The sequence below is a fragment of the Dunckerocampus dactyliophorus genome, chromosome 11, assembly GCF_027744805.1.
Source record: "Dunckerocampus dactyliophorus isolate RoL2022-P2 chromosome 11, RoL_Ddac_1.1, whole genome shotgun sequence".
Lineage (NCBI taxonomy): Eukaryota > Metazoa > Chordata > Actinopteri > Syngnathiformes > Syngnathidae > Dunckerocampus > Dunckerocampus dactyliophorus.
Genome location: NC_072829.1, coordinates 10,868,742 through 10,884,165, shown reverse-complemented (window position 1 = coordinate 10,884,165; position 15,424 = coordinate 10,868,742). Strand labels below are relative to the sequence as shown.

The window sequence follows — 15,424 nt, the reverse complement described above, 5'->3', positions numbered from 1 at the left end:
TTATTGATAACTAGCGCCCCCTGTGTTCAGGAGTACGCACAACAATTTGTGAATTTGTTGATTACAGGGGCTTCGACCTTTTGCCACTGAAAAAATAATTTTGATATTCTTCACATTTGTGTTTATTAAACCCAACCCACTGTAGTTCAAGATATGCTAAGAACCTAAATATAGGTAGGCAAGGCACGTTTATTTGCATAGCACTATTCATATACAGAGTGCTTAACGAAAGCATAGAAAAATACAGAATAAAAGCAAGACGTAAAAATTACTATTACTATTAAAGCAATGTTAAGTATTAAAATATACATTACAATCGTAAAATAAAATGTGATGAAGTTATGCTATGATAATACAATGGAAAATAGAAATAGAAATATTAATACATAATAGAAAATGGATGGACTCAATTGTTGTAATTTTTAATCTGATGAATGGCGTATGGGCTGGTGTCAGGATGCGGCCACATATCTCCATTGGGAAGCTCCCTACTGTTTTCCACACCCTGACCCGGCATCTCCACAGTCAGCGTGGACATTTCCGCCATGCGGTACGACTGAGTGAGGTGACGGAAGGATGAGGCATCCGAGACGTCGTCATCGTCTTCATAGAGGTCCTCCATGAGGTCCTTGTTCTGTCTGCTGGAAGATTTCAGCTCATCATTCAGATCCGACACCAGCTCCTTCACATCCTTCACCAGTGTGGAGCGGAGGCCAAACAGACAGAACAGGAAGACCAGACCAGCACAGATGCCAGAGACAAAATATAGAGCCACTCTCTCAGGGACTCCTGAACAAGAAAACCATGTATGACGTGTAAGAGGAAGCAAATTAACAGTATTCTTCACTCCTAGGATTAAAATTGGTTGGCATGTGAATAAATGTGCATTGATTGGTAATGCATACAGGAGGCTTCTGTGCAGTTATACATTTTAAAACAAACTTAATTCTCACATTAATTAAAAACAATAGGTAACTTTTAATATAATATAGTGCACACTGATAAGGTGATGCGTACTGGAAGCTTCTGCAGGGTCTTAACACATTGAAATAACCTTCACTCTAACATTAACTCAAAAGAAAAGTCACTTCTTACACACTAAAGTGGAGTTTCTGATACAATTAGGTCCGAACATGATGAATTTGGAAAGGTATCCATGCTTTTAACTCTGTGTAACTGCAATAATGTGGGTATATGTTGCAAAGGACAGTGGATTTACAATAATATTTGCTAAGAAAATGCAAATATTCAAAGTTGAATACTTATAATTAAATGAGAACTAATGGTGATTAATTGTACATTTCAGCTGTAAGCTGTATTGTCTGTACCAAATATAACTATACGGAACAATTTGTTTTGTCATCAGCAGACATGCTAGATGCTATATTACAATATATATATAAGGATATACTGTATAATAATATTATTTAAATATATTTTAATAATAATATTTTCATATGAACATATATATTATTTAAAATATAAAGTGGTGTATGGCAGTAAGAGGAAATGTCAATTTTTTAAAACTTTGAAACCCTCTGTATGACAAAATATGTCTCGAAAGTATGTTGCAAAACTCTTGCAATGTGTAAGCCACATTCATATTTAACTTAATAAAACCGTAAAACCTATTGCATATTTAACTTCTAAGTCCGTGCACATACCCAACACTTTTTCTATCATCTCCAGAAAGTTGGTTATTAGCACATTTTGAGGCCTGTAGGTGGGGCCAGTGTACCATCCACCTGCAGGCAAGAAGGGGGAAGTACCTGGGCTCAGACCAGCCAGTCAAAGTCAAAGAATGCTTCCAAGACATTAGCGTAGCATAGTATAGCAGTACTTGTAGTAGAAGTGAAAGTAGTTGTATGTGGGTTTTTTTTTTTTTTTTACACTTACCGTGTGTATAGTCTGAGATCATAAAAGGATCCGTCGACCCCCGGCCCACGTCTTCCAGAAGATACCTGGGCACTATAAATAAACAACTTATTCTGTATGTATATCTATTTACAGACCTGATCAAAATCTTAAGACCAGTTGAAAAATTGCTAGAATTTGCATTTTGCACATTTGGATCTTAATGAGGTTTTAAGTAGAGCTACAATATGCAAAAACGAGAAGGGGGAGTGAGACAAAAAGCACTTTGAAAAAGTAATTTATTGAAAACAACAATTAAACTGAAACAGGCTGTTTATCAGCTGATCAAAAGTTTAAGACCATCGCTCAAAAAATAACAAAAAACTCTCCAAACCAGAACAAAAAATGTTCTCAGTAGGACTCAGTAATGAGTAGCTCCACCGTTCTTGTTAATCACTTCAAAAATTGGTTTGTGCATGCTTGATGCGAGTGTTTCCAGGAGGCTAGTGGGAACATTGCTCCAAGTGGTGAAGATGGCTTCACCAAGGGCATCAACTGTCTGGAACTGATGGCCATGTTTATAAACTTCCCTAGCCATCCATCCCCAAATGTTCTCTATGGGATTTAAATGAGGGGAACATGCAGGATGGTCCAAAAGAGTGATGAAGAAGTCCTTGGTCAAGCGAGCATTGTGAACTGCAGCGTTGTCCTGTTGAAAAAGCCAGCTGTTACCACACAGACGAGGGCCCTCAGTCATGAGGGATGCCCGCTGCAACATCTGCACATAAGCATCCGCCGTTTGACGACCCTGCACCACCTGAAGCTCCGGTGTTCCACTGAACGAAAAAGCACCCCAGACCATGATGGACCCCCCTCCACTGTGCCGGGTAGAAAACATCTCGGGTGGGATCTCCTTGTCATGCCAGTAATGTTGGAAGCCATCTGGACCGTCAAGGTTACATTTTTTCTCATCAGAGAATAAAACTTTTTTCCACCTTTCAATGTCCCATGTTTGATGCTCCCTGGCAAAGTCTAAACGGGCAGTTTTGAGGCGTTGAAGGAGACGAGGTCTTTGAATTTGTTTTTTAAACCCTTTTCCTGCAGATGCCGTCTGATGGTTATTACGCTGCAGTCGGCACCAGTAAGGACCTTAATTTGGGTCGAAGATTGCCCTGTGTCTTGATGGACAGCCAATCAGATCCTCCAGCTCAGCGCAGGTGTGATTTTTTTTTGGCCTACCACTTGACTTTTTTGTTCCATAATGCTCAGGATCTTTCACAAAATTCAGAGTGACTGTCTTACTGCTCCCAACCTCAGCAGCAAAGGCACGCTGCGAGAGGCCTTGCTTATGCAGCTCCACAATCCAACCACGTTCAAAAAGAGAAAGCTTCTTAGCTCTAGACATCAGCAGGCCATGACAGTGTGAATGCCTGACAGAAAATGAACATTTTGAGCAGATGTTGGCTTTCATAGCCTGTGGTCTTAAACTTTTGATCAGCTGATAAACAGCCTATTTCAGTTTAATTGTTGTTTTCAATAAATTACTTTTTCAAAATGCTTTTTGTCTCACTCCCCCTTCTTGCTTGTGCATATTGTAGCTCTACTTAAAACCTCATTAAGATCCAAATGTGCAAAATGCAAATTCTAGCATTTTTTCAACTGGTCTTAAGATTTTGATCAAGAGTGTATATAGGCTTTATTTTAAGATGTGTAGAGAAGCCTTTTCACCAGATTTTCTAAACTTGCGAAGTGATGGGCGTATACACAGACTCAACGAGCTGGGGGTGGGTCAGAGGTGGTATCATAAACTGTATATGAGGAAGGAGGTTTTGCCTTCATGACATCATGAAAAGCCACAACTTCAAAAGCAAGCGTTTGAGTGCCTCTTCTCTCAAATGTGGTGCAAACAAATGACGGAGATGATAGATTTTTCCCACATTTGGGGCTCATAAATGGGTTCTTGGGACACATGTTGGTGACACATGATTAGAAAGTGGCTTTGCATAATGGGGGACCTTTAAACAAAAACTAGAACGTCAGTTGTCCAGTTTCTGCAAATGGCAGCGTGCACTCAGGCAGGAATGAGGCAGTAGGTTGTCATTATAACACATAAACATAAGTCAACACAAACTCCAAGCTTCTTTCTAGTTCATGGATGATGTAAAACAAAATTATTACATTGAAAGGACCAGAAAATGCACCCCTCCAGATTTCAACGGATTCTGCTACCCCTCCGCAGTTTCATAAAATCAAGTTTTCTAGTTTTTGCCAACAAGCTAGCCTAATAAACCATCAAACGGCCTACAAAACAAAGACCCCTTGCCTAACGTTTCAGTTCCAAGCATGCATGCAACAGTCGGTTGACTTCCTCACCACAAGTGTAGGACACTCGCAGGTGTTTCCTGGTGCCGGGGAAACACGGGTCCCCAAATGTTTGAGTATCAGCCAGCACTGAACAGTTCACTCGACCATGACAGCGGCGTGACACCCTCCTTAGAGCCGACGGCGACAAACACTCTAAAAAGCAAAATGGCAGTCTATTCACTGAAGACCACATTGAAAAATGATCTGTTTTTGTGATGCTGACCCATGTCCACCAACGAGCCCCCTCCCTGAGGACATAGGGGGCTTCCGTGCAGCAGGTGTCCGAACGTGGCCGAGTAAATGGCGAGGACCGTGTCGTTTTTACACACCAGCCTCAGACGTTCGTTCTCGCACACCAGCCGTGTGCGGTGGTGCGCTGCAAACACACAACAGGAAGACACACAAGACTGAGTAGAACTGCCGACAGGTGTCTCAAATATTGTGCTCATCCCTGTTAGACTTTATAAGTTCTGAAGAAAAACATTCCCAAGAAAATGAACGCGTCATTACTGATCAAAGTTAAGATACATGTCATGATCTGTGTGCTGCTCTGTTGCCCTCTGGCTGTTTTCTGTTGCAGCACACAGGTACCGGCAGGAGGAGCTAATTTGACACACCTGCAGGCAATTAAGGAAGCTCTTCTTAAGCTGCAGTCCAACACTTGGCCAGTGCTGGATTGTTACTCAGCCTACGCCAACTACCTGCTCTTTCCAGCATCTAGTTACCTCGTATTGCTACTCTCTGGTCATTCGCTACCTTGTTTGCCTGTTCCTCCTGCAGTTGGGTTTTTCCCTGCAGTGGTGAGTCCTTATCCTGCTTGATTGTTCAGCAGCGTTTTCATTTCTATTCTGCCTACCTTTTTGTGCAGTTTTTTGTGTTTTTCTCTCTGCTAGTTTATGCAGCACTCTTAGTTCACTTACCTTTTTCCCTGTGACTAGGTCCAGGAGTTTTATGTTGTACTTTCTAGTTTTGTTGTATGTTTTTCCCTACTTGTGGACAACCTTTGTTAATAAACCCTTTTGTTACGATTGTGCGGTCTCTGCATATTGGAATCCAAGTCCCGGCATAGCCGTTCCTAACAATACAGCGTTCTGTTTTAATATTTTTACTTCTTAGTGTTGACTTCTTTTTAAACTTGTACAACAGTTATGGCTGGTGAGTTGTTACGTAATCTGTGTGGAGTTTGCATGCTCTCCCCGTGTGTGGGTTTTCTCCGGGTACTCCGGTTTCCTCCCTCATTCCAAAAACATGCATGTTAGGTTAATTGGCGACTCTAAATTGTCCATAGCTATGAATTGTGCCACCCGAGTGAGAACAAGCGGCACAGAAAATAGATGGATGTAAGTTGTTAAGTAAAATACCACTTGGTGAAAATTGGACTTTCTGTTTCCGTTATTTGGAGTCGGGGAGACTGGGGACAGTTGCAACACTTTTTACATTACTCTCAATTACTCAGAGACTATTTAGACTAGGCACACCAAATCTTTACATAGTAAACCTACATCTGTCTGCTAAATACCCATACCATTTAAAGATGGCTACATATAACATATCAATCACAATATTTATTTGAATCAAAAAATTAAGACGTTGCAACTGACCCCAAACCTGGGGACAGTTGCAACATATCAAAAAACATAACCTTTTTACCAAAATGTTATGCTTTTTGTTTAAATAACCACAGTATACAATATTAAAGTATTTAATAAGTTTAGTTTTGTGTAAAACATAGTCCTACTTTGAGTAAATGTGCAAATGTTACGGAAGCTATAAAAACTCAATATTTCAGTTTGGGACAAAAAGAATAGAATAATTTGGAGTGCAAAAACATTTATTAAACATGTGAACAAACAGTGAACAGTTTTAGTGAACAAAATTCACATTGTTTTAAAACTCCAGTGAATATAAAGTTTGATTTTTAAGTTTTGTTAAAGGCACACAAATGCTTAAAAAATAAAACTGCAACACTCGCCTCTTCCCCAACAAATCTGCTGCCTTGTGAACTATTTCAGCAGTTTCTGAACAATTGTAACTCACAGAAAAAAAACAAACATCTTCTTCCTCTTCAGAGTCTGATTCTTCTCTCTTCTTTTTTTTGGTTTTCTTTACACTTTTCTTTGTAGTTTGATGTTCCTGTATTTTTTTTTTTGCCTTCCTCTGTTCAGATTTTTAATTATTTTGTTTATCATTAGCATTAATTTCTTATGATTCCCTATTCTGCCCATCATGAGCGGTAAAATATATTAATTGTGCCTAGTGTGGTCTATTTTGATATTAGCATGACAGTTGCAACAGTTGCAACCGTCCCCATAGTATCAGTCAGGACAAAACACCATGTGCTAACTAGCCACAGTGACATTGACAAATGTAAGCAATGTTTCTGAATAGTCAACAAAACAGTGATTCAAACCAGGCAGGTTTGGAGTAATTCATACAAAATATTAGGATAGTATGACAAAAATACAGCTCGTGAAAAAAGCTACTTTCATACCTCCAAAACAACTTTGTCTTGATAGAAGCTGGACCAGATGCGCAATATGGCCGCTTTCTTCTTGGCGAGTAGAGGGTCTAACTGAGCATGTGCGGTATGAGTGTCATTACTCTAGCATGTTACTGATTAGACAAATAAGGCTTGTTGCAACAGTCCCCTGTTGCAACTGTTCCCAGTCTCCCCTATATGGAAAGGTTCCATTGTATTGCAAAATGCATCTAATGCATCAACATGCATCTAGACACAAACGTACGCAAAACTCCATTACAACATGTAAAAATATTGGAAATTACACTGAAATGGCTCTCATTTCACAATACAGTTTTTCTAGTATACTCAAGCTTCTTTCACACAGCAATGCCTTAAAATTGGTGCATTCATGGTGCATGCTTCCTCAAGGCTTGAATTGGTGGATGGTGGGTCGGCATTCATTTTACATTTTACACAATACATAATTTCTATAATGTACGCATGTCCGGTCGCATCGGTTTATCGTTCAAAACCCTGCTATCTAGCTTAGGGCCCTATGATTTCCGCGTTAACGGAATCGTGGACGGAATCGTGTGGGAGAGTATTTCCCTGGTGGATGGCTCAATCGTGGCGGAACCCTGCTGAAAAAAACAGCATGGAAATTATGCTCGTCAGTGCTGGTCTATGCTGGTCAGTGCTGGTCTATCCTGGTGCACCACACTGGTCTATGCTGATGGACCATGCTGTTATGCTGGTCACCAGAACCAGCATACCTGCAGGAAAACACAACATATGCTGGTAGCTGGTCTACGTTGGTTTTTCCAGCAGGAAATCTCATTACGGACACTAAACCGCCCCATCCCGAACTAAACATGTTGAAATGGCGATAAACACTGGCGAAAGTTGGTGGAACCTCTTCTTAGGGAGCGTGAATGGGAGCGAGTGGGGTTAGCTTAGTTTAGCGCATGCTAGCGTGTGTGTGTGTGTGTGTGTGTGTGCAACTCGGCCTGTTTCTCGGTGTTGTGTTTTACCACTTTCATGTAAGGAGGGTTTTACAACGCTCGATGACGTGAAAAAAGACGAGAAGCACGTTCATTCTTGCATGCAGCTCGTCTTAAGGTAAACAGACATTCTCAACACACAAAGAACACACTTCCCACCTTCAAAATAAGAGCGCCGTTTGCCCCATATCGTCTAACTGTGTACAGCAGTCCCTCGTTTATCGCAGGGGATGGGTTCCTAAAATAGCCCGCAATAAGAAAAATCTGCAAAGTAGCCAACTTCATTTTTTTTTACAATGATCATATACTGTATGTTTTAATGCTGTAAAACCCCTCACCATACACTTTATACACTTTTCTCAGACAGGCAATCACGTTTGATCACATTGTTGTTGTCAACACTCTCAAAGAAGTGTGAATTTTAATGCTCAACCTACAGGTGGGACACAAGAAATTATTAAGTCACTCATGCGTGCCTTTTCGTCCTGGCGCCGTTCCGCTGTACTGTGGCATTTTTGGATCCTTGTTAAAACATACCGTCGCAGTCCTTCGAACCGAACATTCATTTACAAGCAACAAGCTAGCTAGCGATGACGCAGGAGACATGCAGGGCGTCACGAAAGAGATTGATTGCCAATGGTCTACAGCCAATCAGGATGCAGAAAACAATGGGCGGTGCAGACAGATGCGTGAGGGAAGAGAGAGACACTCAACTTCCCACAATGCAATTCTTCTTAAAGGGCCAGGCCAATTTTTTTTTTAAAAAGCACAAAAAAATCCATGAAACATGAATCCGCAAACTGCGATAGAGCAAAATAAATAAGCGTGTCATAAAAAATATTCCATATGCAGTTGGAATTGCTTCGGTGACTACATCTTCCTTCATCACAAGCACGGGCATGACAGTGTATTGAAGACGTGTGCAGACGTTAGCCAAGCTACATCCATTTCTCAATTACTGGGCAAAATTGTGCATTGATGTCTTGCATCAATACATTTTTTCATTTAATTAACAGACATTTTATTCACTCACCCAAAAAGCACGCACCCTATGCTGGTAAAAACAAGTGTAAATGTAAAAAACGGAATTCTAAAAAGATTTAAACAGAAAAAAATGGAATTTGGGGAAAAATAAAACGGATTTCATGGGGCTCTGCCAGCTTGGCAAAGCGTGTAAACAAAGGTGCAAGAAAAGTCGAACAGGCATCGATTGGCATAGCCTGTGTCAAGCTGTCAAACCTAAGTCATTAAGGTTTATAGTTTTCATTGTCGAGGCAATAGGTGCGTCCCTTGTGCTCAATACAGGTGTTGGCAGCCCTACGTGACACAGGACGCATGTAGGGTTAGCCGCCGCACGCCACTCGGTTTTTGCGATCGGCTTTGAAAGGCTATCGGCATATGCCGATCACACGTTTTTTTTCTGCTGTTACCCTGCTGTAGCCTACCTGGTCTGCACTTGTACGACACTAGTAGGTACTTGCTGGTGAGAGGACAGGGGTCGTGACCAAACACGGGGCTGAAGACTGGAATTTGACAGGAGCGCTTATCCTGACACTCTGACAGCACTTTCTGCATGGAAAAATAACAATGACTTTATCACACGCAGACAATGTAACATCAGCACAATGATCACCTTGACAGCGACCGGAGAGGAGCACTCAGTGTCCTCCTCCGTGGTTAGATTTGTCTTCAGGCTGGGACATAAATACTGATGAGGAACACGCCGTCCATAGAAGGCCGCTAGGATGGCCACCGACGTCCGGGTGGGACACTGGATGGTGAGCGTGTCCCCTTCACAAGCATGAGCCGTGTGATTCTTGAGGATGCTGTGAAGATACACTACAGTACAGACAAACAATGAAACTATGACACTGATGCTGTCTCTAAATCGCATCTACTGTATGTACAGAATATTCATTTCAGTTCCTGACGAGATCCGAGGTGGACATTTTGTGCCATTCCGCCATTTTTTCTATGCTCATGTTGGCTGTGTGAAATGTAGCTGAAATTGTATAAATGTTTTAAAACATTTTAAAATGTATTTATTCTGTTTATTTACAAGGGACAATGCATATTGACGAATATGCCGGATTATTGCACAACTACTAGTTTCCATCTGTAGTCCCCTGGCAGGTAACATGAAATAACAATAAACGATGTAAAAATAATACACAATAAAAAATAAACACAGAACATGAAAAGGCTAAAAAAAAAAGGCTAAAAGCGGTCACAGACTTGGTTTTGACTTGGAATTGTAATTTTGATTTCTTAAATGAGCATAAAATGGCACAGCTACATACAAAAAAACAACGCCTTTGTTCCTTGCAAACAAAAAATGCCCAAATGTACTTTTTGATGCAAATATTTCAAGTTGGACTATTGGCTTGTCCACCATTTGCCACTACTTTTTCCCATTCAAAGCCTGCAAACCAGCAAAACCTCTCAGCTTTTACTGTTTTCTGCAAGGCTGCGTTTGATGGAATAGTGTACAACAGTACATCAGGGACGCATACGGAAAAATCAAAGAATGCTAGGGCCACTTTGATATTTGCTTTTTTTGTTTTTAGCTACGTTTACATTTAGATTTGCTCCGGCATATCTGACTCTAGTGAGGACGTACAGTAAGTACTAAGCCTTGCGATCTTGTGACATCCTCAATCTGTCTGTTCCTCGTGTCAGAACTGAACTGGGGAAGAGAGCGTTCCGTTTTGCAGCCCCCACAGCGTGGAATTTTTTACAGGCTGAACTAAAGCTCTCAGAATTCATCCCTTTTGGAGCCTTTCGGACCTTGCTGTTGGACAACGAGCGTGAGACCACAGAACAGTGCCTTTGTTTTAAATAGCTTTTATGTATTTATCACAAAACACCTGCACTTTACAAAGTGTGTGTATTCATATACATTGTTTATTGTCGCCTCCTAGATTTGTATATTTTATCACGTGTGACGTGTGCTGCTGACCTCTTGGCCAGGTCACCCTTGTAAAAGAGATCCTGATCTCAACGGGTTTTTATCTGGTTAAATAAAGGTTAATAATTGTTTTTTTTTTAAATAGTACGATATAGAAAATGCATTTTCATTTCCATTGGCTCCAGCAACGTTCCCTCTAGGCTGATTATCGGGGCACCGCCTACGCTCTCATCTCATTGGCTGATTTATACAGCGCGTACGTGAGTTTGTGTGAGAGACAGGCTTCTCCCTTCAACCTCCCTTCCTCATCGTAGTCGCCCTTAAACTAGTTGATTGTTTTTGTTTTTCACTTTTATTCATTTAGAGTAATCTTATTTATTACCTTATTTAATATTGGAATGTTACTCTACTATGTTTATGCTAACATTTTCTTATATTTTCCCACCATATTTGGTGGACTTTGAATATTTTGAAGGGCCAAAGGAGGGGAAGATCTTGGAACGAATTAGGCTATTTACATGTATTTTACGCTTCGTATAACGTAAAAACCCTATAACGTAAAGGTTCTCGGAACGGATTATTTATGTTGTACGGGCGTCTACTGTATCTTGATACAGTAATAGAGTGAATCAAATAAATCATTTCACAGTTTATATTTTGCTGCATTCAGCCAGGATAGGCTCCAGCTTACCCGTGACCCTAATGAAGACAAGCGGTATAGAAAATGTGTGTAATTTTTTTCCCACATTTTTTAAGTGACTCACTCACTCTTAGTTCAGTGTCGGCTTATGTGTGCATCCTACGAGTAACACTGGCTTTTCGCAGGCCGTATTACAGTCATCTTTGAAGACAAGTCGCGGGCCGCAAAATGTGACTCGGCGGGCCGCAAATGACCCACGGGCCACGAGTTTGAGACCGCTGTTGTAGCGCAACTAAATAAAATCCAGCCTGAAAGGTAAATAAAATAAACACATGAACACATAAACACAAAAATGTATTCTGTACCATTTTGCAATACAACTCAACAACACAAGACAACGAGTGGTAACTGTCACGGGCGCGATGTATCTTGGAACGCAATCGGTTCTACGCATGTGCAGAACGCGTCTGCATCCGGTCGGCCCGTTTTTCGGCAGTCACACATTAGTCACGTGTAATGTACGCCACCCGTCGACCTATTTTATGTGTCATAAAATAGGGGCTGCACAGAAAGAACACAAGCCAGTCCATGGGGCAAAAACGGTTGGGGACCACTGTCCTACATCATCCATGTCACCTCTATCTTTCGTGATCGCGTCACTACTAAAGGTAGACACTCCGCCAGACAAGCTCTGTGACAGTGTTAGCTGCCTGTATTTTTAGTCTCTCCTCGATTTTTGCATATTTTTTCGCCATTTTCCTCTCTCAACCCACAATCCGTCTTCTTCATAGACAACCTGTCGCTGCCGGTTGGAGGAAAAGAGAACTGTTGCCCCCGACTGGGCCAGAAATACATTGCCTACAAGTCAGAAATTCACACAGAAGATGAATAAGACTTTGATCTGTAGCTCCCGTGAAAAAAAGCAAAAGACGTCAATAGACGTGTGATTTCTTGCTTTAAATCTGACACTCATCTCAGGGCCTATTAAGAAAATGAACGATTGATATGTACTGTATATTTCGGACTGATGTTGTTTTTAAATGTAGACTTATCTAACGTGGAAAGGAATCTTAATGCAGCTGTCATTAAGGTCAAACAAGTGAGTCAATTTTAAGGAACTCTTAACAGTTAAAAACATGATTCTTAAAAGGTTTGACGTAATATTTTACTGACTGACTCATTTATAAGCTAAAAAAAATTGCCATTTGAAACTGGGTGGTGCCGCAGTCATTGGGTGTAGCTTTTAGTTTATTTGGACTATGACCACACATGTAAACATGCACAACAATAGAAAATGGACAAGCGTATCTGTGTGTGTGTGTGTGTTTTGAGACTTCAAGAAGGCAGTACCAGGCACGAGCTCACAATGAACTATTCTCAGAGGCTTGAAGTCCATAGAAACACACAAAAATTGTCACAAATAGACAATAAAACAAAAATCCTATGACATAATAAGTCATGAGAGCTCTGTCTGTCTTTCAGTCTACTTGAAACTGTAATCCTGCGAATCACCAAATAAATACCATACATTCTGTACTTGTTACAACATACAGTATAACTACTAAACTTAAAAACAATAAGACTTACAAGAGAAGTCAGGGGCTGCATTAACAGTGTGGATCCCCACAGCCAAAAAACAGAGGAACCAGCAGAACCTCCTTGGTGCTGTCATTGCGCACAACTCCTCCTGTCGTCTTGTGTTACTGTTGACGAGAACGGTGTCTCAATGATGCCTTTGTTTGTTTTTGCCATGAAGCCGCTTTTTCACAGAGAATTCAGTGTGGTGAATGTGGATATATGCAAAGGTTGCAAAACGTTAAAATAAAATTTGCCCCCATTTTCACACCCAATCTGGCCATTGAGCCCAAAATGTAACATATTTGGAAGTATAATTGATAAGTTAGTGGCTTTTAGCACTTTTCTAAACAGAACACAAACAGACAATAAAAAGTATCCCATCGGCTAATAAAACAATTTGCATATGCCTGCCACGGCCACCAGGCTGTTAGAACAGTAAAAAACGTAAATTACTGGCAACCTGTTCATATATAGCGGGGGTCTCAAACTTGCAGGATCATATTTGGCAGACTTGAAATGGAAGAGAGGAGTGTAAATGCGGCCTGTAAGATCTGGCCTGAGCCAAAGTTACTCATGAAAAGCAAGTATAAGCCTCCACTGAACTAACAGTAAGCTTATCGGTCACTAGACAGAACCTACAATTGCAGTGCTAACACAAAGTAAAACATGTAAGAGGTACGTAAAGACACATAGGGCAACTACTACTATGGTGAACTATTAACAACTCCAAACACATAACTTCAGCAACGTTTTACAAATCAAGTACCACAAAGCATGCTGGGAGCCGCCATCACTCCAGATTATGGTTGGTGACAAAAAAGTATATGAAATATATCAAACTAACTAGTATTAAACACTACTATGGATCAATGATACCTTTTACTCTGTTTTTATTTTTATTATTTATTTATTATATGTTTATACACCAGCATACACTAGGTCCCCAACTTACAAACATCTGACTAGCGAACACTCGCGGATACGAACACAAGCCGACTGTTTATATTTTATTTTATTTTGCCTTGTAGTCAGTCACTCAATCAGTATTTATACTGCTACTAGTGCCCTCTACCAGTAGAGGGCACTGTGACACTGCTAATGCAGCCTTAGAGCTAATGAGACCAACAGAGGAAGAGTTGGAGATACAGTATAAAGCTAAATGGAAAGATAAATTGTACAACCCGGACAGAGCGTGTGATTAAAGTTTATGAAGAGTTAATAGGCCTGCTTAATTCTACACCAAACATAGAACAAGACCTCTTTTAGAAGAGTCTAACGACGACGACAATATCTCCTCCACCTCCACCACAACGACGTATCCACTCCTCTTCAAAGGTAAATAACATTTATCATTACGTATTATTATATCACTTTTATTATTGTTTTTTTCATTAATTATCCTCGTTTAATATTACTACTGCATCCAAACTCATATTTACATACAGTACATACTCATATACTGTATATGTATACACGTACATGTAGTACCTATATCATTGGTAATATTACCTTTTCCCCTACTTAAGAACGATTCGACATAACAACGGTCGTCTGGAACCAATTGTGTTCGTTAGTTGGGGACTTAGTGTAGTTCAAATCAAAGGTGTGACTCATTTTGGCTTTTATAGCGTGTACGAGACAATGCTGGATAAGGACTTAAAAAAATCCGACACACGGGCACCACAACAAATACGAACAACCTCATGAACAACCGTTTGTCACCACGCTTGCGGAGAAAACTGGTTAGAGAAATGTTCACTTTTTTTCTGTTCAAATGCTTAAATGATGTGTTGTTCAATCAAGAGATGTGTGTTTGGTTTATATTTTACGTTGTCGTGCTGTTCAACCTTATCAGGTCATTCTCTGTCTCTCTCCGGTGAATACGTCACTCCTGTCATACAACATTAAATGTTTATTTTTGATATGCTTCTACTTTACAGAGTTGATCTTCCGCACTTGAGAGACATGAGATGTTGTGTTTTAGTCAATAGCCATATCTCAGGCCAGGTTTGCCTAGTTACATAATATATAATGGGGATGACCGATATTGGCTTTTTTGCTGATAACCGATTTGCCGATATTGTCCAACTCTCAATTTCCGAGAGTCAACTGATCAAGTATCTTTCTTGGTATTGTCTTGTTATCTACCGAATCAAATGGGTTCTCTTCACCATTGTCCCAAAGAGTCTTGATTTCTAAGTCCATAGTAGTCCTTTCTGTGCCCATGGCACATACCATATCCATATCCATGTCTGTATGCATACATTCATCTCGATACAGAAGAACAACATTGTCATTTGAGCTGATAGTAGGATAGTCACTTTTCCCAGTGTTTTTTCTCCTTATCTGTGGTGTATCTCAGCAAAAAAGTCATTTGTTCCATTGTTCCCCATTCACCGATTGTTGAAAGTTCTTTTGATGATCATTTTTTAGCTTTTGCTTTCTTACTACCAGCCAATAATATCTGCAATAAATATCTACTGTAACTTCATCTGGTAGGTTTCCCAAGTATGTGACCTTCAAAGTAGGGGTTATCTCTATTCTGATGGTTTGTCTGATTGCAGAACTAACATAACTGTCCAATCTGTAACGATAATTGGACAGCTCCAGAAAATATG

The 15,424-nt window shown here is 40.3% G+C and overlaps 1 protein-coding gene across 2 annotated transcripts; it reads right to left on the bottom strand.

Annotated features, from left to right (window-relative positions):
• Positions 1-188: 188 nt before the first annotated feature.
• On the bottom strand, positions 189-12,933 carry si:ch73-335m24.2 (protein eva-1 homolog C). 2 transcript variants are annotated; one of them, XM_054792662.1, is made up of 8 exons: positions 12,816-12,933; positions 9,314-9,519; positions 9,126-9,249; positions 4,442-4,594; positions 4,228-4,371; positions 1,897-1,968; positions 1,665-1,745; positions 189-789 (listed from the first exon to the last, which is right to left on the bottom strand). In XM_054792662.1, the coding sequence occupies exons 1-8, from the start codon at positions 12,898-12,900 to the stop codon at positions 407-409; spliced, it is 1,248 nt and encodes a 415-aa protein (XP_054648637.1). In that variant the 5' UTR covers positions 12,901-12,933; the 3' UTR covers positions 189-406. The 2 variants fall into 2 exon arrangements, with proteins under 2 accessions (XP_054648637.1, XP_054648638.1); XM_054792663.1 differs by lacking the exon at positions 1,665-1,745.
• Between the last annotated feature and the right edge of the window lie 2,491 nt (positions 12,934-15,424).